Raw genomic sequence first — 22,991 nt, forward strand, 5'->3', positions numbered from 1 at the left:
GAAGGCTTCCATGACTTTTTGCACATCTACGGCTGGTGTTCTGGTTCAGTGTGTGTGTGTCTGCGAGGGTGATAGACAGAGGTGTGAAGAGGTCTAGACGAAGAGACCATGTGACCAATGTCTGCGGGTATTTCGAGCTGCATCTACTTATCTGTGTCGTGTCGGTCTTCATCATCCCTTGTCTGAATCTAACGTCACACACTGAAATTCAACCTTATCTCCGCCTCTTCCCTCATCTGCTCTCCTCATTTATAAATATTCTTCAATAAACGCTGATGTCTGTTTCAAAATAAGATTGCTGGATCAGCTCCTTAATAGGATTTGGCACAGACCGGATCACAATGCAGATTTTGGTGCCTGAGCTATGTAGTGAAATAGTTGTCCTGTTTACAGGCAACATAAACGTCACTACGCACGCGGAGTTAACATTACATTAAACTCTGGCAGCAGCTAACGTTAGCCCACAGTCAGCTAGGAGCTACCTCATGTTGACACGACAAAATATTTTCGAAATCTAAAAGGTTAAAAGTGCAGCTGTATTTCACATGGAAGCATTTTGGCACCAGAACGTCAAATTTATTCAGTGAAGAACACAACAAACTAAATGAAGCATATAAACTGTTAATATGTTAAATTTCAACTTCAAAAAGCTGCTTTCACGTCGACTATAGTTTTGTGCTTTTTGTTTTTAAGAGAAAAAGAAACAGCTCTGAAACTGTGTACGCAGCTGTATACAAAAATAAAAGACCCTACCCACCCTAATTATTAACCAGAAAACTGTATTTAATGAGACTGTTTAGTTTTTACATTAGACAAATTACTTGCCACTGCATTTGGTATTTGATCACATTGATTTTAAGGTCCCCTCACCGTCAGCTTACTTTAAAAAGGTTTATAAATGAATAAACTGTGTGGGTCTGCCTGCACTTTAAGACATGTGTGTTAACTCCATAAGCCAGGCCTGTGGCTCTGTAATAACAGAGGGCCGAGCAGGTTGTTACACCTGTATGTTAATTCTGACACTTTGGTGTTTCCCTTGGCTCTGAGGTGAGTGTTAAGACAAACTCCAGTTTAATTACTGGCCAGGCGGTCACTCCCCATACATGGTACCCTGCACTGTAAATACAGAAAGGGGGAATAAGAGGATTAAGATGGGAGGCAGCTCGAACTCTCAAGACCTTCTCAGTTCTTCTCGTATGACTCGTATACCTCTTCCACACCACAACTCGCAGCTATATGCAGCTTTTTAAATATGTAGTAGAGTAAACCTGCTAGAAAAAGGGCAACTGACTCCTTTCCCACTGCCAGTAGAGGATTTTGTGTTTTTATTTTTTACGATGACCGCAAACTGAAGCTCTCTCAACTCGCTGTCTTGCCAGTGTTGCATCTTGAATGATACCAAAACAAAGAAAATGCTTTTCACATTGTTCCCAAGACATGAAAAACAAGCCTTCATGGCTAGTTGCGCACCAACTGACTAATGTCCAATGGGCGTCGCAACATTGTGCCAGAAAAGGTGCAGCATCAGTGTCTAGACAACTAAATTAGAGCGAGTTCACCCGTGTGTCATTTTCCGTCACTGCTGATCGGAGCTGATTAAAAACCAGTGTTTACTGCGTCAACCTGAGTGGAAAAAGCTTAAGAGATCAGGAGTGAAAAAATGTATTTATCTGATCTGTGTTGACAATACAGCACTGTTCACACACATACACACACTTTAACGTGTAGTCAGATACACATAGCGTAAACACACAAACATAACACATAGTTCTTCTCCTGCTTCTCAACCTCAGAATGTTTCATACTCCTTAAAAAGGGAGTCTGGCATAGCGGACAGATAACAGGTTTTCAAACCTCTGGCTTCATGAATCACTTCATTATATTAGTTCTGAGACTCCCTCACACACACACAGCGGACAGATTAGACTAGAGGTTTTCATGCCTTTCTCACAGTTTTCTATGACCTCACTTCACTTCACACACACATAAAATAAGCGCACACGCGAGGCAATATGCTCATGAACTTTAGTAACCGCGACATGGCTTGCACGTCATCACGCAACGCCAGGAAGGAGGACCAAACGACGCCAGGAGGACGACCCGACGAGATCCGACCAATCCCAATCCAAGAAGAACCTCTGTCAAGCCCAGTATCGTTATATAAGCTTTGTACGCACTCTGACTAAACGCCATTTTTCCTGTACAGGATCAGTGGACCATGCATGCTCATTTGCTAGACACCGCAGTTTCCTGACCTGTGACCTCTGAATAAACTTGCTTAATTTTAACTTGAGAACGACGCCTCCTGCCTTTGATTTCCACCCGCAACATCTGCTTCTATGTTTCAATTGCTTCACCCTCCATTCATTAAGATAATGTCCTGTCTTATGCTGCCTGTACTACACCCCCCTATCTCACCACATGCTGAGACCCTAGCGTTAAAATGCACTTTTATGGTTCACGCTTTATTAATAATTCAGATCAATAGCATCAGGCATTATAAGAAGGCAAAACACATGCCAGAGGAGATGTTACCCACAATGGTTTTGTACTATAATGACCAATCGATAACTTAATCAATCTGTCTGGGGAGAGGCATGAATGATGATCAGCAATCAAGTCTTACCATAACCAGCACAACATGACTTTATGGGTAACACGCTAATCGGTTTAAAAAGAAAAAAATCAATCGGGTTTATCTGATTGTCTAAAAGGTTTGTCAATAAAGCTAGTTTTGGTTGAGATATTGCTCATATTTGTGATTATACGGAGGTTTCACATTTCAAATCGATCACGGTTTTCCAAAGCAATTACAAACAAATTGGTTTGTTCTGTTTGCAACACTTTTACAGTCACTTATTTTGAAAACTACAACTTCTGAGCAAACAACAAAAAAATCTTAACTAGCCCCAAGCAACATGACTTTTTATTCCTCGACGGCTTTTTATAAATCTAACCTTGCTGTCATGATTTTGTGGAGGGAAAACGGCGCTCGGTGAGTCTGCAGGAAACAAACCGAGGCTCTGAACGACTGGTGAGACGCGATAAAATAAAAATGAGTGTTTGTGAGAATGTGCGAAGAGGTGAGCACCAAGCCGATCACCTTGACTGAGAGGAGAAATATCCTGTTACCAAGACAACATGCCTCTAAACACCTACCGCTCCTTGTAGGAGAACCCGGAGCTTCACGATCTCGACAGCCAGACACTTTCCGAGCCGCGGCGTCTGAATTTGCCGCCATGAGTTTGTGTCACAGATGCCACCGACACACAAACACATCCTGCATTGGTGCGTGCCTTTGTGCTTGTGTGTGTTTTGCATTCAGAGCTGGAGTCCGGAGTCATCCCTCCTGGAAGCGTAGCATAGTTGCGGCGACACTAAATACTGTCACCATTGTAGCTCCTGGTGCCACCAATCTCGGCGTCGGACCTCTGAGAGAGGCCCTGCAATGGTCTGAATGGGACAATGAATGGGCCTTTGTCTGCAGGCCTCGTGTCTGAAGTGCAGCCGTGGAGGCGCTGACACACAAAGACGCACACACACTGTTGTGTCATCCCCCCCCGTCCCTCCTCTGGACACTTGTGATACGGTGGAGGCCAGACTGAAGCATTACGGCAGTGTTTCATTCACAATGAATTAAGTGACGCATTTACAAGCTCACACACGTAGAAGCACAGATACGAGACCTCAGGAGATGGATAATGAGTGATTTTAAAGAGGTGAGAGATGGTCCCACCCACACACTGTCATTATCATATATATTGTATTGGCATTTTACGCATGGCTCAATGTCAAAAAAAGGTACATATTTAATGAAAAGCATGGCTCGTGGGTGAAGAGGACCGGGCCAGAGTGTGTGTCTGATCACATTCAGCATGTTATTATTGTCATAAAGGAGCAGTAATAAACACTGCTACCTCAGGGAGACATAAAGATACTTTAATGGAAATTGAACCCTTCACTACAAATGTAATTTTTTACACGGGTTTAGAGGAATGCTGTTATTTTTTACTTTAACAGTATAAAAATCGAATTGTGCTGAAAAAGTAAAATTAAAAGACCTATCAGATAGATTGATATGTGCTGGGCTGGCCGCGGGAGTGCAGAACAGGCAAGGTTTTATTGGTTTACACATTTTCCCACAAAAATAGACCTGACATGCTTACTTCACTGTAAAAGTGTGTAACGGTTACCCTTTTGCGATAATAGGCTATGTGTGCACTTTTACAGTGAAGTAAGCATGAGGGTTGAACGTGCTAATTTCGCAAGACAGTGAGGTGAGACAGTTCCTCGGTTTTTGGTGCGTTTGTGACATGTTTTACAAGTGTTTAAAAAAACAGTGTATACTTCCTAATTTTGGTGTAAAAGATGTATTTGACTGCAGCAGATTAGAGCTCGCTGAGCAAATCATCAAATAAAATATCCTTGTGAAGCCTATGCCATTAAAAAGAATGGGGTTCACAGCGTTCTATCTGAAAGGGCCCTACCTGTCTGTTCCACATTTGTACAGGGAGAGGCAGAAATAAAGCTAGTGTTTATTTTTCTGTCAGAAAGAAGAAGGAAGGAAATCATGAATGCAGATACAGAGTGAAAGAACAAGTCTCTGTAGGCACGAATTGTTTCTCCAACACAATGGAGCATTCAGCTTCAGACAGCATCATAGCCAGATAGATGTCGCCAAGCCTGCGACCCTCTGGACTGGCTGTGGTTTGAGTCACCACGTGTCGGGCTGACCCCCCCCCCCCCCAACCACCCGGCGGCATCAGACACAACCAGTCGAGGTGAGTCTCTGTGCCCGTGACCCTCCCTTGCAGAGAGAGAGTCACGGGTGAGCTGCAGGCTGCCATGCTGCCGGGCTCCAGGGACTCTGGGAGCGGTGTGTGTGTGTGAGAGGGAGGACGAGAAACACACTCAGCCAGATTTTGGACAGCCAGTATTGTCCACCGCTTTCCCAAAAGGCCTGAAGGCAACAGAGCTGTTTTTGTCATGTGAGCCCACAGAGGGAAGAGGATCAAAATGTCAGCAGGACGCCTAGCTGTCAAGTGAGAAATCCAAAAACACCTGTTATATATTTAGTATTTTTCTGTCGACACGTAAAGTAACAAAAGTATGAATCAATATGTCCACTTTGAAATGGGTGAATGTTGAAAGATGATGCGATCACTACATTGGACGTCACAACCTTTTTAACCCTCCCATACAAAGATGTAATCAGAAAACCCTGAACACGTACATATTCAGCTGTGGAAATCACGTGTGTTTACAGCGTATCGACACCGGTTCTTATCACCGACAGCGATCAAATCTTGTCTTTCCGAGTTGGGATCGTTGTTGACATCATCCCGGCGTGTGGCTCCTCTTTAACAGGACATGCTTTGTTGATTCTTTCCTGTCCTTTTCCTGACATTTTATGAGGAGGCTTGTGGGACAAATTCATAAAAATGTCCTGACTCAGACATTTGCACTCGCACAAACACTCTTTTTAAATTTCGTGAATTATATTCAATTCATGTCTGAAAGCAGGTTTAACATCGTAAGCCTCCAGGACAACTTCATTGCTCTTGGCATAGATTCTCCGGATTCCAAGCAGTGTATTTACAGTTCACAAAACATATTGTTAAATAAATGAGTCTTTATGACAGCATTTTGTCTTTAAGTGGCAACATTTGTGAGGCAACTAGTTACCAAAGAATGATTTGTGAGAATAAAACAATACTTCACCTTTGAAATAGTCGTCCGCAGACAATGTGCGTATTTCGGTCATTGTTAGTTATTTTGTTCTTTATCTATCATTGATTTCCACCAATGCTCCCCGTGAATGTCATTTTCCCAGCTGTGGTCGTCCTGTCTAAATCAATATCTATACAGTTAATGGACAATAGAAAAATAGAATTGAAGAATCTGGAAGAGAAGGATGGATTTCCATACGAACTGTATTCACACTGGTGCGGACACCGTCTCTGCAGCTCCACTGCTGCACCAAACTGCTTTGGTTTGGTTACTAGGAGACCAGAAGACGCCTACTGTAATATCTATGTGTGCCTTTGTGTTTGTATACGTGTGCGCTTGTCGGTGCCAAGCGTGCATGTCATTGTTACGTGCCAGAAAAAGAGAAACGAGGGATGGGGAGAACAGGAAGCAGAACAACCGAGAAGAAAACAACTCTCTGTGTTGGATGAGACTTGAGCTATTCACCTGCTGGAGCAGCAACAGAGAGAAATCATGAAGACGTTCTGAATAATTCACACACCGGCCGATTGTTTAGTGTTCATTAATTCCCTTTTTACTCTTTGTTTGTGAGCCGACTTCAAAGCTCAGTTAGTTTGAGCAGAAGCATTGAAAAACCGATACACTTGCAGGAATACTCTCACTTAGATGGATTAACCGCGATCTCGACCCAGTGTAATTATGCCGTCTGTTCTCTTTCTGTTGGCCTTGAGCCACAGCACATTCGTTAACCAGTCACTGTGCTGCTCAATATTACTATCATGTTTTACAAAGTCTCAGGCTGCAGGTAGAAATCAATCAAGTCGCCCTGCAGATAGTCAGGCCACAGGGGGATGATTGATGGACGTGGCAGTGAATTGGGTTTTTCTCTGTGTTATCAGTGAGATGAACCGGCTACCTGTCCAGGTGGTCGTCCTTCGTACTGGAACACGCTGCCACCCATTGACAGCTGGAACTCGAATAAGCAGATAAGAGATTACAGCAAGTGTTTTCGCTGTATTTTCAGGCGAGATCTGATCGGATTTCTGAATCAAACCCTTTTCTCATCTATCTGAACAATATAAAGCTGATGTGAAATTCAAAAGAGACATATGATACTTTCCCTAAGGAGGTTATATTTTTGGGTTATGTTTTTTGCCCCTCTTTGTAAGCCAGGTTACACAAAAACTACTGAACAAATTACCATGAAACTTGGTGGAAGGATGTGGTTTGGGTCAGGGACAAGCTATCAAAGTTTGGTGCGGAATCAGGGTCTGGATCCAGGAGTTTTTTTTTTCAACTTTATAACAATGTCAGATCGGGTGTTCTTCAACCTTTCTCATAGAAAATTCGACAAATATTTAATGTTTTTATCTCCTCACTGGAAGCATCAGTGGGAGTTTAAGTTACGGGCTTCATTCATGTGTTGATTTATTTAACAGGGACAGTGCACATTAATAAGCATTGCTGTAAATGTGCCAGAGTTGGCTAACAGGCTATTTTTCATCTGCAGTCCCTGGACAGATGTTGCAGTCATCCCGAAATAGAAAAAGCACAAAATTGAAATTACTTAGTTAAATTCTAAGAACATGGAGCACTAACAAAAAATGATGAGAATGTTGTTGGGTTTTGAGATTCTTTGGGAGGAATTTCATTTTAATGTGCTGTGTATGTGTGTGTGTGCTGTGCGTATATATAATAATAATAACAATTGTAATTTGGTGGCGAGCATAAGGAGGAAAGTTTAAGAAAATATAAGGATATAAATAATCTTTTCATAATAATAAAAAATCGTTATCTTGGTGGATTGGAACCCCCCCCTGTAGACTCAAAGAAATAGCCTCTTATCTGACAGTGATATAGTTTGTTAAATGACAAACAAGTCACATTCAAGTGAACACACGTAAAAACAAGAAAACAGTTTTACAGATGGTTGTTGCCAGTATTCGCTCACAGCTCTCTAACAATGGCAGGACGAGGGCACAGTGTGTCTCCCTGACTGTGTGGGATGTGTGTATGCATAACAGCTATCAACAAAATAAAAGCAGACAGCAGAAGGGAGGTACATTTAAAAGGTGTTCACCGTGTGTATACGTGTCTTTGTGCGTATACTGTGTATATAATATGTGTATGAAATCCCAGCATCATTTAGACGGAGCGTCTACAGCGCTGCCTGGAACCTGTGGGCGTAGCTCTGACTCTCGCCAGCCAAAAATCACTGACTCATCGCAGCATTCATACTGCGCCAGTGCTAATAGAGTTTGGATAGAAACAGATTTATTTAGGGAATGCAGCTTTGCAACCGCCTCACCTCCTGACTCATCCTCGTCCATTATTAAACGTCACGTAATACTGACTGTTTAACAACTTGTTTTATCTCCTGAAATGTCAGGGACTTTTTACACAAGTGTGATCATTGGACATGACTCTAGATGTGTTTTTATTTAATATGATCAATGCAACTTCAGGCCTACATCACATTCAAATATACAATATAGAATCTCAAACAATCATTTTCTGGTTAATTAAGCTTTAAATCATTTATTAGTGGAAAGAGATTGCTGTATCCTGAAGTCTTCAGATATTGCCAATATTAGAGATGTCATGACCAGATTTGATGTTTCAAAATTGGAATGAATCTAATCTATACTACTCTACCTACTACTCTGCCTCTACATTATGAGGATTTCCCTGCATGAATAAGTGACAATTAGAGTGTGAATGAAAAAAGCTCTCTCAGCAATCTTTCGTATTTATAACTGGCACCTACCTTTGCTCTCTGGCAGTACAGCTGGTAAGTTACATATAATCATTGAATGCATATTCCATGATTTAAGATGAATGTAAGGGCTGTGACAACTTGGATCGAGAAGCTCTTGAAAGATTAAGTGTGTTAGATGCAGCAAGTTAAATACACTGTGATACACTCTGAGTTTCATAATGAACCAATTTTTTTTAACACTTCTAATAAGTAGAATGGCACTCAGCAGAGCGCATCATTCTGCCAAGGCCCAACCGGCCCTTTATGAAACCACATTGAAATTCACTAGAACCAGATATTAATTATTTCATCAAGATCCATGAATTGTTATCTGCGAAATATTAAACACATCTTTCAACTTTAAAGAAATGGCTGTTTCTTTGTGTCGTGACTACCCCTTCGAAACTTTCACGTAAATCAGTTGAGCAGTTTTTGCACAATCCGTAGACGACCTCCTTGGCACAAGCTGTTGTGACCGGGTTTCAGAAGGGATGGAAATCCGTCTCGATACAGCTCTATACTTATGGCAAGATTTTGAGACCAAGGTGATTTTGATTGGCTGACGGAGGGGAAATAATTGCTGGTGTGCTCAGCTGCAGAGAAATCAAAAGAAGTCAGGTTTTTACTTGGGAAATATCTAATGGTCTAATTGCTGAATCAGTCCACATGTGTTTTGGCTTTTGAATGAACTCATGAGCTGTTGGAGGTGCTGCAGTGGCAGGAGAGAACCATGTCTGCATTTTTAGTCAAACTTACTTTGGATCCTATTCTGTTATAGATGCATCAAGGATGAACTGCAGCCATTTGTAACCCAGAGAATAAATCAAAAACAGCGCTCAGGTCTGGAGAGATCTGCTGTTGACGGAGTGGAGAAGCTGCCACCGTCTTTATAGATGACGCTGCCAGTGGAGCAGCTCACAGCTGATTGTGATGGAGTCGAGTTCTTGCAGCCGGAAATCTGAATTCATTAAGAACTTCTCAGCAGAAAACAAAAACAATAACTCATACGTACGGTATGAGCTGAAAGATTATCAAAAGTCAGTTGCTTAAATTATTGAAAATGGTTGTTGATTTATAGTTACCAATTACTCACGGTGGTAATTTATCAAGAAAAACATGGCATTAAAAAACAGACAAAAGATAAATGTTTCTCATATTTCTTGAGATTTAATAGATTCAATTATTAGTTGCAGCACTTAGATAAAGGTCAATATTGATAATAAGGGCGTTTGAACCAAGGTTTATGATTCAGTGATCTGGTTAGTTTTTTTTTCAGAGAGTGCACTAAATACATTCGTATGCTTTATGTGCATCCTGTTGTTATCACATACATGGGCTGTGTTCTACCTGTACTTGACCTAGATTGAATTGCAGACGGTCATGTGTCTGATGTCTGCGTGTTCTAAGCTGGGTGGATAGAAACCTTTCTGTTTCATAATAGAAGAGTAATGAACCGGCTCAATTGGTTTATTTTGTTAAATACAACCAGCATCACACGTCAGGCTCAGAATTCAACAACTAGTTAGAATTTGCCAAATGAACGTCCTCGTTGTTAAATCATACATATTTGTTGTTGGAATTGTCAGAAGCGAAGACAAGAAATTGTGTGACACGCTTCCGCTTCTTTTATAGTTCTGCTGCAGCTTCTCGCAATTGGTCGGAAAGTCTGAACCATCCAAAAATAGTTTTCACATTACTAACAAAGCAAACCGTGTTTCAGTTTGATCCGGACCGAGAACAGATCTTTTGATCTGACCTATTTTTGGTCTGTTCGAGCTCAGCACCTTTCACACCTGTTATTGTGGTTTAGACTAAACTGAAAAGGTCTGAACCAAACAAAGTAGGTATGAAAGCCCCTCAAGGTTCATTCACGCTCAATGTTTAATACGTATGTGGAAATGGACTGAGCCTTCTGTTGCCTTCGAGCTATTTTTGCTAGTTTTTGTGCAGCTTCTTGAAGCTTACAGATATTGATGAAACAGACTTAAAGGCGCCGTACCACTGATAATCTCAGGGGGGCAGTGCTGCCAATAGTTCAAATAAGACAATAAGACAAAACAATTTGACACCAGGAAGAAATTTCCAAAGTTGTGGAACTTTTAGAGGAGAGATTTTGCAGGTTGCTAAGTAAGCACTACCTCATCCACAGTCGCCAAGTTGTTGCCTTCTAGTGGATGTCTTGCTTAACAATGTTGGTATGTTTGTTATTACCGACGCTATAAAATAATACAAACTGAAGTAATAGACACTGCATTTGCATGTAGGGTTCAGCATGTTTGCGTGTTTGTGTACTGGGGATGTGTAGTGTGTGTAATCGGTGGCAGCAGTGGCTGTAGGGAGAGTCGGCGTGTCCACAAACAAAGCAGAACCTTGTACAAGAGTCCATGTGATTCACTGGCTGTGAGCTCTTTTTTTTACGTGTGTTTACACATATACAGTATACTTAGAACACGCCTTACACAGCACGCCACCTCACAAATCAAAGCCTGCTGGCACGCAAGGGAGTGTGTGTGTGTGTGAGAGTGTGAGAGAGAAAGTGGGAGAAGGCAGACAGATAGTTTTGATGGAGGCACACTCAGGTGAAATGTCAGTTCTTGCTTTTGCTGCGCTTCACTGCTTTTCTTTGATGAGCTGTCCACAGACCTTCTTGTACTTCTTAGTGTTTTCTTCGTTTCTTCCTGTTCCTCGCTCCCCTCTACTTCTCTCATTTTCTATCTTTTCAATTTCGCTCTCATCGCATAACTTTTTCGACGATCTGTCACAGAAGTTCAGGTTGCCTAGCAACAGGGTAGTGCTTGTCGCAGCAGGTTGCCCCAATGACAGTCACTTGGCGGGAGCCTGGCAACAAAGACATCAGGTGTTGCTTCCCACTGCCTCTCTGCCGACACTTCTATCGACCTCCAATGGCTGCAGTGTGTGTGTGTGTGTCTGTGTGTGTACAGTATGTGTGAGTTCACTTCTGCTCCAGTGAGCAGCAGAAGCTGAAGCTACCCATGTCCCTTTCCCATTCTCTAATTGTGTGTGTGTGTGTGTGTGTGTGTGTGTGTGTGTGTGTGTGTGTGTGTGTGTGTGTGTGTGTGTGTGTGTGTGTGTGTGTGTGTGTGTGTGTGTGTGTGTGTGTGTGTGTGTGTGTGTGTGTGTGTGTGTGTGTGTGTGTGTGTGTGTGTGTGTGTGTGTGTTTTGATTGCCGCTTGAGTGATCAGTGAGTGCAGCTCGCAGCAGAAGCTTTGCTCACGCCAGCCTGTCAGCCACGAAGATGTATTTCTGGGTGGCTGGTCTGGTCAGGCTGAGAAATGACACACGTACAAACAAGATGAACCTTGTGATAGAGATAAATGCACTGAAAGAGTGAACGGTGTAATAATTCCTCTTCATTTGTTTTCGCCATAAACTCCTGCTTTCTTCGCTCTGTTGGAACTTTTCTCCTCCTCTACATTTTCTCCTCTACCTCACCTTCGTCGCTCGCCTCTCTTCTCCCCGTATGAAGGTCCGTCTGTTGACTTTGGCATTGTGGATGTTGCTGCTGGCAGCAGCCAAGTGAGAATAGCCGACTGCAGCACACCTCTGAGCCAGGCCACTGCAAGGGCACATATGCTGCTGAACAACAAAGACGTCATGCTTCCTAACCTGAAAGTGAGCTGTTTTCAGACCTGTCACTGGCCGACATGAGACCGGCCCATTCACACCCCTGCAGCAAAAACATGGTTGTATTTGCTGAGCTGAAATGTATGTTGCTTTACGCATATTTACTATTGCTGATTTAATGTTTGTTGTTTATATCATGGAGGATTTAACAAGTAACTTGGTTTCTGTTTGTGTTTTCTCAGACTAATGTGCGGCAATTTCCCCCTTTTTTACTGTATGTTGAAATTGTGGAGCAATTGTCGCAGAATCTGCATCGTAGCGAGTCTTTTTTTCCGCCAAGGACGTGGTGGTTTTATCCTTCTGTTTGTGGTTTGGTTGGATTGTTTGTTTGTCAGCAGGATTAAAGTGCTGACAAACAAAACTTGGTGGAAGGTTGGGATGAGGGCCAAGAAAGAACACATTCAATCTAGCCTTGGATCCGGACAAAGAAAAATCTTTAACATTGCGAGACAGGGAAAAATGCATCGATCTTAATGAAAAATCAACCTCAAGGATATTTGTAATTTGTGTAATATTTATTATAGTTAGTTAGATATTTCCCGAGTGTGTGAGATTTTTCCGCAGTTCGAAATAAACAAGCAGATGTAGTGGATTTATACTTGGTTTCAGATGGAGAAGGCTTTTTCTTAGCTGCTGGATGGAAACAGATGGAGCTTGAAACCTGTAACTACCACCAAATCTGAAGCTAAGATGATTTAGATTTAGTCTGGAATAAAAAATTAATATTTATCTTCAGTATTTACACCCAAATCAACATTAAGGATTTAGTACAGAATTGAAGGGGACTGTTGGGCCTTGGTGGGGGTTTGCACTCCACTGACTTCCCTTCTACATTCTGACACCTCCACCAAAGAGATGTTTTCACCTGTTTCATTGATTGTTGCATGGTTTGATGGTGGTTGGTGGAAGGAAAGGACACGGGACAAGAAATCACTTTTTGGGTTTTCACCAATTTCGCAGAAAATATAGATCTTTTTTTGTGCATGGCTTGACTGAATTTAAAGGGACTGGTGGGCTTTGGATCTATATTTGCTTATAGGATTCTTTGACTTTTCCTCTTGCATTACTTATTGTGAGATTGACATTTCTGTTTATTAGAGAAATGTGTCTTCTTTTGGATGAGGTGTCATCAAAATGAGTTCAAATATTCTATACTTTTCATCAAGCGCTTCATCTGGTGAGGCCAGATTTTAAATGGTACAGTACTAAAGACAGTCTTATCCGCTCTAGTAACTTTGTGTTTAATGTTAAATAATAGCAACAATAATATTACTTAAATTATAAAAATGTATGATGTTTGCAAACTGATTGACAGGGAGCTTCAGAGCGGAATTCCAGTCTCCTTCAGTATTGATCCAGGACCCAGGAACAGGGGAAAGGTTCCCGCCTCAGAGGCTTGTATGTGATCAGTAACGCAGCAATATAAACGGCAGCAAAACCATGAAGTGCTTTAGAAGATAATCAGTACAATCTCAGTCTACACAGACTCATAAAAACCAGTGAAGAGAAGCTGAAACGGAGCTGATGTGTTCTTGTCTTCTCATGTTTAAAGCAGAGCAGCCGAATTTCATACAAGCTGGAGGTTTGAGTTTTTGGACTCGGCCTTGAATACAGTGAATTATCATAATCCCACGAGATGACATAAATCATGGAGGGCATCCTCAAGGTGAAGTAGAAAGATCAGGTTCTTGAAATGATCCGCAGTTGATAAAAAAAAATTGACTGGAACAACTTTTGTAACTTGTTTTTCAAACTAGGGGTCCAGATTTGTGGCTGCAGGTCGTACGTTTACAGATGTTTACAGGTTTGCACACAGACCTTCTGTTCGCTAACAGTCTGATTCCCATGAAGCTCTTTGGTATAAAGACAGAACAGAACCATTCTTTCTATTTTTATTGTTTTGCTTAAATTTCAATGTCTGCCCTGAAACAACTCTGCTTCACACATGGGAAAGAAATCCAGGCTCAGGCTGAATTGTTGGTAATTTCACAGCCTGTATCTCTGTAGATCTTCACACAGCTGCTAGCAGGGCTGTGTTGGATTCTGTCTGCTGTTTGTATGATGTCCAATTCAAAAGATGCAGAGGGATGAATCCAACCTGTTGATAAATATCAGATTGTCTCAAGATTTTCTACTATTTTCAATTAAGACAGGAAAGGGCAAAGTGCTCAAGACAAATGACATCAAAAAACTACATAATAATCTTATGTAAGTTTTAGTCTGAACCAAAATATCAGGTGTGAAATTGCTTCCGACCATAACTTCTTCCGACCACAGGATTTTGTTTTGTTAGTTTGGGATATAATATTTTTTCTTCTTTCGAACTGTTTAATTCATTGTCTCCACCGCCAACATCAGACACACGCCCGTCTACAAATGATCATTGTCAGGTATATGTAGACACAGCCCACGTAGGTGACGATAACAGGACGTACGTGTCATGATAACGTCTTTAGTGCGCTTTCTAATTTAAACTGTGAAACATAAACTGACCAGATCAGATGTAAGTGATGTAAAAAAAGACAAAAAGCTTGGTTCAGACTTTCCGGTGTGAAAACAGCTTTAGATTCTTCTTCCTATTTTCATCTAGCCCAGTATTATTGTATTTGTTTTCGACATTTACTGGCTAATGACATGTTCATTATACGGGTTACCGATGTAATTTTTTTTAGGCACAGTAAATCCACTCACTATGTGATGGTCCATGTGAATTGATGGGTATATTTTCCATTCACAGACACAGAAACCAATAAACTGGTTGATTTACTGAGTCAGCAGCTCCTCTGTGAAAAGGCCCATTCAAACAGTTCATTCAGGAAATCAGCAGGTCGTGACATCATTTCCTCCGTTGCCAGTCCAGGAAGCAAGAATACAGCTTTTCAGTTTCCGCTGTGGTTGAGATCATGTTTTACTCGAAAAGCCCATTTTTATATAAACCTGTGTGTGCGTAGCTACTGTATTCAAGCAATATTATTTTTAGATGTGTATCATTTCTTTATAATCTGGTGCAATATTGAGGTGCAGCAAACTATTTGTCAGTTTTTTCCCACATCAGTACATGATGTTACACCTTGTCTCTCTCTACCTGCGAGAAACCTCTTATTTTTAAACCTCATTATTTGAGTATGATGGCAACGGAAGTGAAGAGCAAAACTGCTTCACAGTTACATACAAAACTCTGAGCCAGAAAATAAATCCTTAGAAATGTGGCACTTTCTAGACGTAATCCTCATAACTTGGTGTTTTAATATAAGCCGTCTTATTTTAGCCTGGTGTGAAACTGTTAAGGAGGTAAATGTCAAGAAAAATGTATAGCGAGCGGGCGGGCGCGTTGATGAGGTTTCTAACATGGACACAAACCTGAAAAAAAATAAAAGAATAAACTTTTGAGGATGAAAAAAATGCTTCGTACAAGTCTCCGTCAGCTTTTGGTGATTCGAACCGACAGCCACATTTTAGCTCCTGCAAAATTCAAAGTTTTGAAAAAGTAGGATTAATATATTTGTCGTTCAGAGATGTACACTGGACTCCTGAATCAGTATCTGATAACTAACAAAAATGTCTGAATCCAAATATAGTTGAAAGAGAAGCAGTTTTTTTGGGGGGAGCAGAATAAAGTCGAGTGCAGTAGCAGCCGCTCAGATGAAAAGGTCAAGAGAGCAAGCTAAAACCAATTCATAGCCCACAGTTATTGATTTCTCCCATAGCAGAGCGTAGCGCACGGAAACATCTGGGGATGCATCTGTGTGTTTTAACTCCACTTTGTTATACACAGTATCTGGTCTCCGTACCCTTCGGACCAAACAGAGGAGAAGCTGCAGTGCTCTCCTCTGGTTGGAGCTTATCAAACACAGGAAGACCCACACACTGCACGGACTAAGAGACACGAACCGGGCTGACACCAAAATGTGAGCTGACAAGAGAACTGAAGAAAAACACACGACCACGAGGCTACTTTGAGATACTTGAGCGTCGGATCTGCCGGCACTCGTCTGTGTCGTTTAAGTTTGCCAGAGACAGAGTTTGGGTGCGTGTTTGTCCTCTCTCCTCGTCTTTTAGTTCGTCATCAAGGCCAGCCGAGCCGCAGCCGCCTATTGTCTGGCTCAAACAATGGACAGTGCCGGTGTGAGTCACCAAACACGCACACACAAGCATTTCCATTCATCCAACATTGTGACCAGGGCCGTAATCTCCTGATCATTTCTTTTCGATCAGGTTATTCATGATTTATTCTGTGACAAATACAGGAGCAGTTGCTTTGATAATATCTGGTTCTTTGATAAAAAGTCAAAGGTACAAACCTGTGAACATAGAACATTCTGGGTAGATATTAATTTCCAAGTAGGACAACAATGAAACGGATTATTATTTACTAACAGTCAAACTGCTAATTATTATTTACTAACCAATTACTAATCAGTTACCTACATATTTTCAGTCTATGACACAAAATTTGTCAACCCACAACCGTGGGTTATATTTAGTTTACACTCCCAAGATGCATTTTGGCAAAACTGATAAACTTACCATGCAAAAAGAATATATGCAGCCTAACTAACTTCTGGATCTTAACATTAAAAGTCAGATTTTACAATGTGCAGCTTAAATCCATTAACTTTTATAATCTGGTTCATTTAGGAACATTTTCATAAAGTGTTTTATATGTTTTGTTGACAAATTCAATGATGAAGTGTTTTGAATTTGTCTTCTACTTCTTCATAGCTACAACAGCTGAGACTCATGGGTAGTGTAGTTTTCTCAGCTGTCCTGAAGCCAGGAAAATCCAATGTTCCTGTGAATACATTTTTTTCAAAAGATATTGTGATAACAGCAGATGATTCATTATACATATCATATATATATATATATTATGACACGTAAACGATGTAAAACAATGTAAATAGTAGAAATCCCCTTTATTAAACTATATAACCATTTAGTTCTTTCTCTAACTCAGTTTCCAATGAGTATCTTATTCTAGTCTTTAATTTGTCCTCCTGTCACTGTGTTGCAGACAAACACCATCTTGAGACACAGCTACTATGTGTGTCTCTATATATCTATACATCTATGTCTATAGATATAATCCCCCCGAGGGCTAACGTGTCTGTTTTCACTGCACAGGCTAAATTAACCATGATGCTAATTGACAGTCAGGGCTGCCTCTGCCTTTCTTCCACATTTGCATTTATTCCTCAATAGGCTCCCCCATACTGTCCCAACAGTCATTTCTATATATGTGTCTATGTGTGTGTGTATAATATACATTTCCTCACTTCATCGCCTCCTACATTCCTTTCACTTGGTCAGCACCAATTCTTCCTATCTCTCCTCTTTCTTTTCTTCTTCCTCCTCCACTACAGCAGCTGAATACATTTTCTTTCTTTCCACTGTCTGAGTTGCTCTATTGCTGTGTAATAACTTCCCCATTGTGCCTGTTTGTATTGTGTTAAAACGAGGAGCTTACACGTGTTGTGATTCCAAATGAAACCGAACCATTGTCATAAATCCATCTCTGTCAAGGACACAACAGAGAGGGGGAAAACAAAGCTCCTTATGGTGTCGGTAGCAAATTTAAAGTGTTTCACTCCTGTCAAATGCATTGGAATATTCAGACACATGGGATTATGTTGATTGATGTGGACGAGTACTGAAGGACGTCCTATAGTTTTATAGGGATGGGGTTCCACAGTGGGGAGGCAACCCCGGCACTGAGGGCCCCTGATGGGATGCCCGCAGTCGGGAAGCCTCAGGCATGTGTCAGGGCTAACCAAAGGCAAATCAGTGGCCAAGGACACACTGCATGACACACGCACACACACACACACTGCTGTTAAAGTTGTGAAGTGTGGTCTGCTTAATGTGTGACGATGTAAAGGCGAAGACATGTAAATGAGGCGTTCCACTGTGCACATGTATGAAATGGTAGTATAATGACCTACTGTGGTGCCAGGATTAGTTACACATCTATCTACTAACAGCAGAGGAAACCGCACGCGTGTGTTTTTCTTTTGTGATGTCAGAATATCTTCATCGTAGCACATTGACTCGCTGTGCCGATAAGTGAACAGACAGAAAAACAAACACCAGCTTGTTCCGTCACATCTAATCTCCTTAGTTAGTTTATTTTTCAGTTGCTTAGAAAAACAAAACAAACAAGGTGACCCCATAGATTGCCCATCTACTTGTTTGTGCATCGACTGGAGCCTTGGTTTTCCTTATTTTGTTTTTCAATATTCATGAGAAGATGCAAATAAAGGTGCATCTCATTCAATCGTCGAGAGTCATGTGACCCGAGCAGAGGGGTCTAAGGTCACGCGGGGTGGGGGAAGGTTCCAGTGCCACAGATGAAGGTGGGGGGGTAGGGGGAAATCCCCACCTGCATCCATCTGCTGTGGCAGCGAGCCACTATTTGCATAATGGTAACTGGCCGATGGGTTGTTACATTTTTTCTCCTTTTCACAAACTAAAACAAGGTAATACCACACTTACACACTTGCCAGCAAGCTAGGTATCACAAGAGTTTCAGATGTTTCAGAAAACCCCCCCAAAATTATATATATTTATATAAATGAGCTAAATATAATTTAAATAGAAACCTAAAAGTAAAATAAAGAAAACAAAAGGACAATTAAAACAAATCACTTCTTAAGTGGACGCACACATTTACAGATAATTAGCCCGAACCTCAGAAAAACACGTGTGAGCTTAAATCACCCGTCATCACCCTGACTAATCTTCTGGGCTGTGTTCCTACCAAACAGGATTTTTATTCTTGATGCAAGACAGAGAAAATAATATAAAAAACAACTACAACTGCCCACAGAGATTCAATGGAAAACGAAGCACGAGCATGTATGTAATGTTTGTGTGCGACTCCCAAGCAATGATCAAGGCTACATCCATACAATAGCGTTTCCTTTTGAAAATGGCATTCTCAAAATAGAACGACCACCGTCCGTTTTGGCTCCGTATTAGTTTTAATCCCTGGCCAATGCTTACATGCTTGAAAACACATATGACCGCTCACATACAATGGATATGCATGTGCTGGTGTAAACAGGAATTCCTTGAATAATAGCTCGTCTCCTACAGATGTAAACAGTTGTTTCATGGTCAAATGCAGACTACAACAGGTATAAGCAAAGAAAACAGTCAGAAGGACTTGTAATTGATTATCTATGTTGCGTTCTACACTGGTAGCCGAGGCGGGTGCTGATGCCGCTTGTTTTCTTCTGGAGGGAGTCATGTGACAGGAGCCTGACGAATCAGCAAAAGCTGTGTCGTGACTGTCAACGTCATAATTTCCAGACTACAACCTTTTTCATGTGAGTGGCTCTAAACCTCTGGAGTTGTGTGGACGTCAGACGTGACCGTAGCAGAGTTGATGTGTTTTCAAACAGAAACGTAGTAATATGGATGTAGCCATAGTTCCAAGTAGAAATGCATTAGAAGGCTGACTTCTACCAGCCACTTCATCCTCTGTGCAACATCTCTGTAGCACGATTCCCCTCTAAGTCAATGTCAATTAAATACTTGTAAATATACTGTATGCAGATTATATATCAAACCCATTTACAAATGGTACGTGATTGGCTTGTCATGTCAATATCATATTACACACGTTAGCTGGGAAAATAGTCAAATATGAGAAGCTAATGTGGTCACATAACAAGATGTTCTGCTTTTTCGACATCTTCAAATACACAGGTTAATAGTTGTCACTTTTTCCTCAAAAAGATCCTCAAAAGAATCCATTTCAAACACTTGCAAAATGTTCACTGCAAAGAATGGCTTGTTTAAAGAAACATTTCACTTTTTCTCTGTGTGCCATGCTCTTTTTTTTTTTAAATGTAACATCTTTTCTTCATCTTCAAATATTCTTTTTCTTGAGCAATATAACAATGTGAATTAGGCCCAACTGTTTAGTCGTCAGCAGGCGCTGGAACAAGAGCACTCCTATAAAAATGGATAATTGACAAGGCCACTAGTCCATTAAAACATCCTAAAACCGCTCAGCCCATTTTTTTCATATAATACCAATAGCACTGACTCAAATTCAAACTTTAACTTATTTTGAATTTTCCTTAAAAGCAAATCGCCTCCAAACAGTGCAAAACAAATCAAACCTGTGCAATAAGGCCTACCGCTACATCTCATACGTACAATATATTGTAAAAACATGACCTCAAAATGAAAAGACAACAATAAAAACAATAAATGACTTGACTTAAAAAAATAATATAATAATATCAATGATGTGGATAACAAAGCATGGACATGCACGGCTCAATGGAGGAGAAGAGACATTCCCCTGTAGGACGAAAACAAAGGAATTATCAGACAGCAGTGTCTGCTTTAATTCTTTTCCAATGCTGGACCCCGCACCCCCCACTTCTGCTGCCTCTGCTGGTTACACCGGGCCGAGCTCGGGAAGCAGGAGCTGGGGGAGCCAGAGGGAGGTGGGGGCGTGTTCGGAGTGTGTCGTCTCACAAGGGCTCATGCAGCCATCTGCCAACCTACTCTGCCCAGCCTGATCCTCATCCTCAGCCCAGCAGGCCCGCTGTCTCATCCCCACAAAAAGGCTTCCTGCACGGGGGGTGCAGTAGGGGGGAGTCGGGGAGACAAAGGCAGGGAGGAGCTGGCGGAGCTGGGGGGAGCTCCACACCGAGACCCTTTGACCTGGTTCCCTGGCCCGGCGGGGCAGACGGCCCAGACAGACAGCACCGTGTCTACTCCCTGCCTCCTGCTCTCTTTTATCAGCCACAGAGACCCCAGGGGCCGACGGAGAGACAGAGGTGGGGGATGGAGAGAGACACAGAGGGAAGGAGAGGGTGGCGGGGCAAATGAACACAATGAAGAGGCTGACACAGACTACGCAGACCACCTCCCTCCCTCCCTCCATTCATCTTTGGGTACAGATCTCTCTATTCCCTACAGACAGGCTGCTGCCCTCTCATCTCCCCCGTGTGACCCCTCTCTTGTCTGTTCTCTCCTTTAACCCTAAGCAGCCACAACCAGACGAGCTCCCCAGCGCCGTGTGGCCGAGCAGGCCCCCACTGGCCACCTACTCACCAGCGTTTTCTCAAATCTGCGTCAGACGACAGGCTCGTCATTGTTTGAACACCACATGCCGTGTAGCCTGGGTGGCTGAGCTCTACCTGTCCGGTGGCTGGTATGTTTGTGGCAGTGTTCACCTTTCTTCGTGAAATGATCGAATTGTACAGTTGCGTTCAATAACCATGTCAAGCATTATGTCGGTGAGTTTGTGGCATGTAGTTGACTTCCTGTTTTGTGGAAAAACTAGAAGAGCCGATTGTTGCACAAGTGGAAAATGTCTCCTCTCCTCCCGCGGCAGCTGGCACCTAGGCAGTGGTGGTGAGCTTTTGGATGGTACGGTTGTAGTATTGGGTGGTGAGGGCCTCCAGGGGGCTCCAGCGGTGCGCGTGCAGCTCGATGACCTCCATGAGGAGGGAGCGGGTCAGCTGAGACTCAGCTGGACTGAGCATCTTGTCCCTGACGGCCGCTAAGAGCTCGGTCATCATCTCAGGGAGCTGCTCCTCCAGTAGACGTCCGGTGCTCTGCAGCTGGTGGAGAGAGACGGGACAGAGGTAGAGAGTCAGAGCGAGAGTGTGGGCTCCTCACTGAAATAAATAAATAATCCACACTGCAAAGTGTGTTTGAGCTTTTGGGAAATGTTTGCTAACCAGAGCTAACCTGTCTTCACCCAAGGATATTTTGTTTTGTCTGTTTGATTTTATGTGAGTAAACCCACTTAAAATGGGATTAACTCTTTTCCCATTGCCAATAGAGGAGTTGGCCTTTCTGCTTTTTTCTGGTCCCCATTGTGCCAGAAACTGAGCAACTCTCTCAACCGGCTGTTTTTGCCAGTGTTACATTTGCACGAGACAAAGAATAAAAAAAATGTTGTTCCCAAGTAAAAAACAATAGGTACACAAACGTTCATGGCTAGTTAAGCAGCCAACATCCAGGAGTTCAATGTGCATCATTATGGTGAATCTAGACACCAAAAATAAAGATGAGGAAGAAATGAGCACATTCACCCGGGTGTCATGTGTCCATGACTGCCAATCAGAGCCGATTAAAGAAATCTGTGTCTACTGTAGAATAAATTGACCCACAAGCGAATGATGAATATTTCCATTGCAGAAAAAAGCTATTTGTTTGTGGCTCTTAGTAAACAAGGGGCTTAACTTAGCCAGATGGAGCTTTTTGTTATTTTAGATTGTCACTGATTTACGAAGGAAAAATGGATCATGGGTCATGGATCTTAATGAAAAAATCTGATATTTATAAGACTGAAAAGTGTGTGCAATGTGGTGCAGCTTGATTGAATTTAAGGGAACTGTTGGGCATTGGGCAGAAGTAGTCGCTCGTTTCAGTGCCATTCCAGTTTCCAATGCGATCCGCTCTCGTCCAATAGTCCGTTCGATTTGAACCATAACTTTACATAAATTCACCTGCATAACTTTATTATTCATGACCCTGAGGAGTCGGGCAGAACACATTCTGCTTCAGAATAATGAAAGACACAATCCAAAACACTGAATCTCACACTCTGTTTGCTTTATTACTTTGTAAACCTACTCAGTTTGAAGTGGAGACTTGTCATTATAATGTAGAGTCCATTATTGTATTTCAAATTGAATGTGCTGAAGTACAGAGGCTGAAGAACAGGTCTGGAGTAAACACAGTTATTTCCATTATTATGGAAATTACAACTGTGCATTAAAATGAAATACTACAGTCTTGAGTTTAAATAGGTATGTTGGTGGTATTTGTAAATTGCATACATTTGTTGTGATGTTTAATGGCTCTTGTGAGGATCCAGCCTCTTGCCTCTACATTTATTAATTTC

At 41.9% G+C, this 22,991-nt stretch overlaps 1 protein-coding gene across 2 annotated transcripts in view; it reads right to left on the reverse strand.

Annotated features, from left to right (window-relative positions):
• Positions 1–18,203: 18,203 nt before the first annotated feature.
• The window catches only part of ctif (CBP80/20-dependent translation initiation factor), a 47,810-nt gene continuing 43,022 nt past the window's right edge, over positions 18,204–22,991 (reverse strand). For both annotated transcript variants that reach the window (XM_061077658.1, XM_061077650.1), the window contains one exon: positions 18,204–21,699. In XM_061077658.1, the coding sequence (XP_060933641.1) occupies positions 21,478–21,699 (222 nt within the window). In that variant the 3' untranslated portion in view covers positions 18,204–21,477. The remainder of the gene's footprint in view (positions 21,700–22,991) is intronic.

Source organism: Limanda limanda, chromosome 1 (genome assembly GCF_963576545.1).
Source record: "Limanda limanda chromosome 1, fLimLim1.1, whole genome shotgun sequence".
NCBI lineage: Eukaryota > Metazoa > Chordata > Actinopteri > Pleuronectiformes > Pleuronectidae > Limanda > Limanda limanda.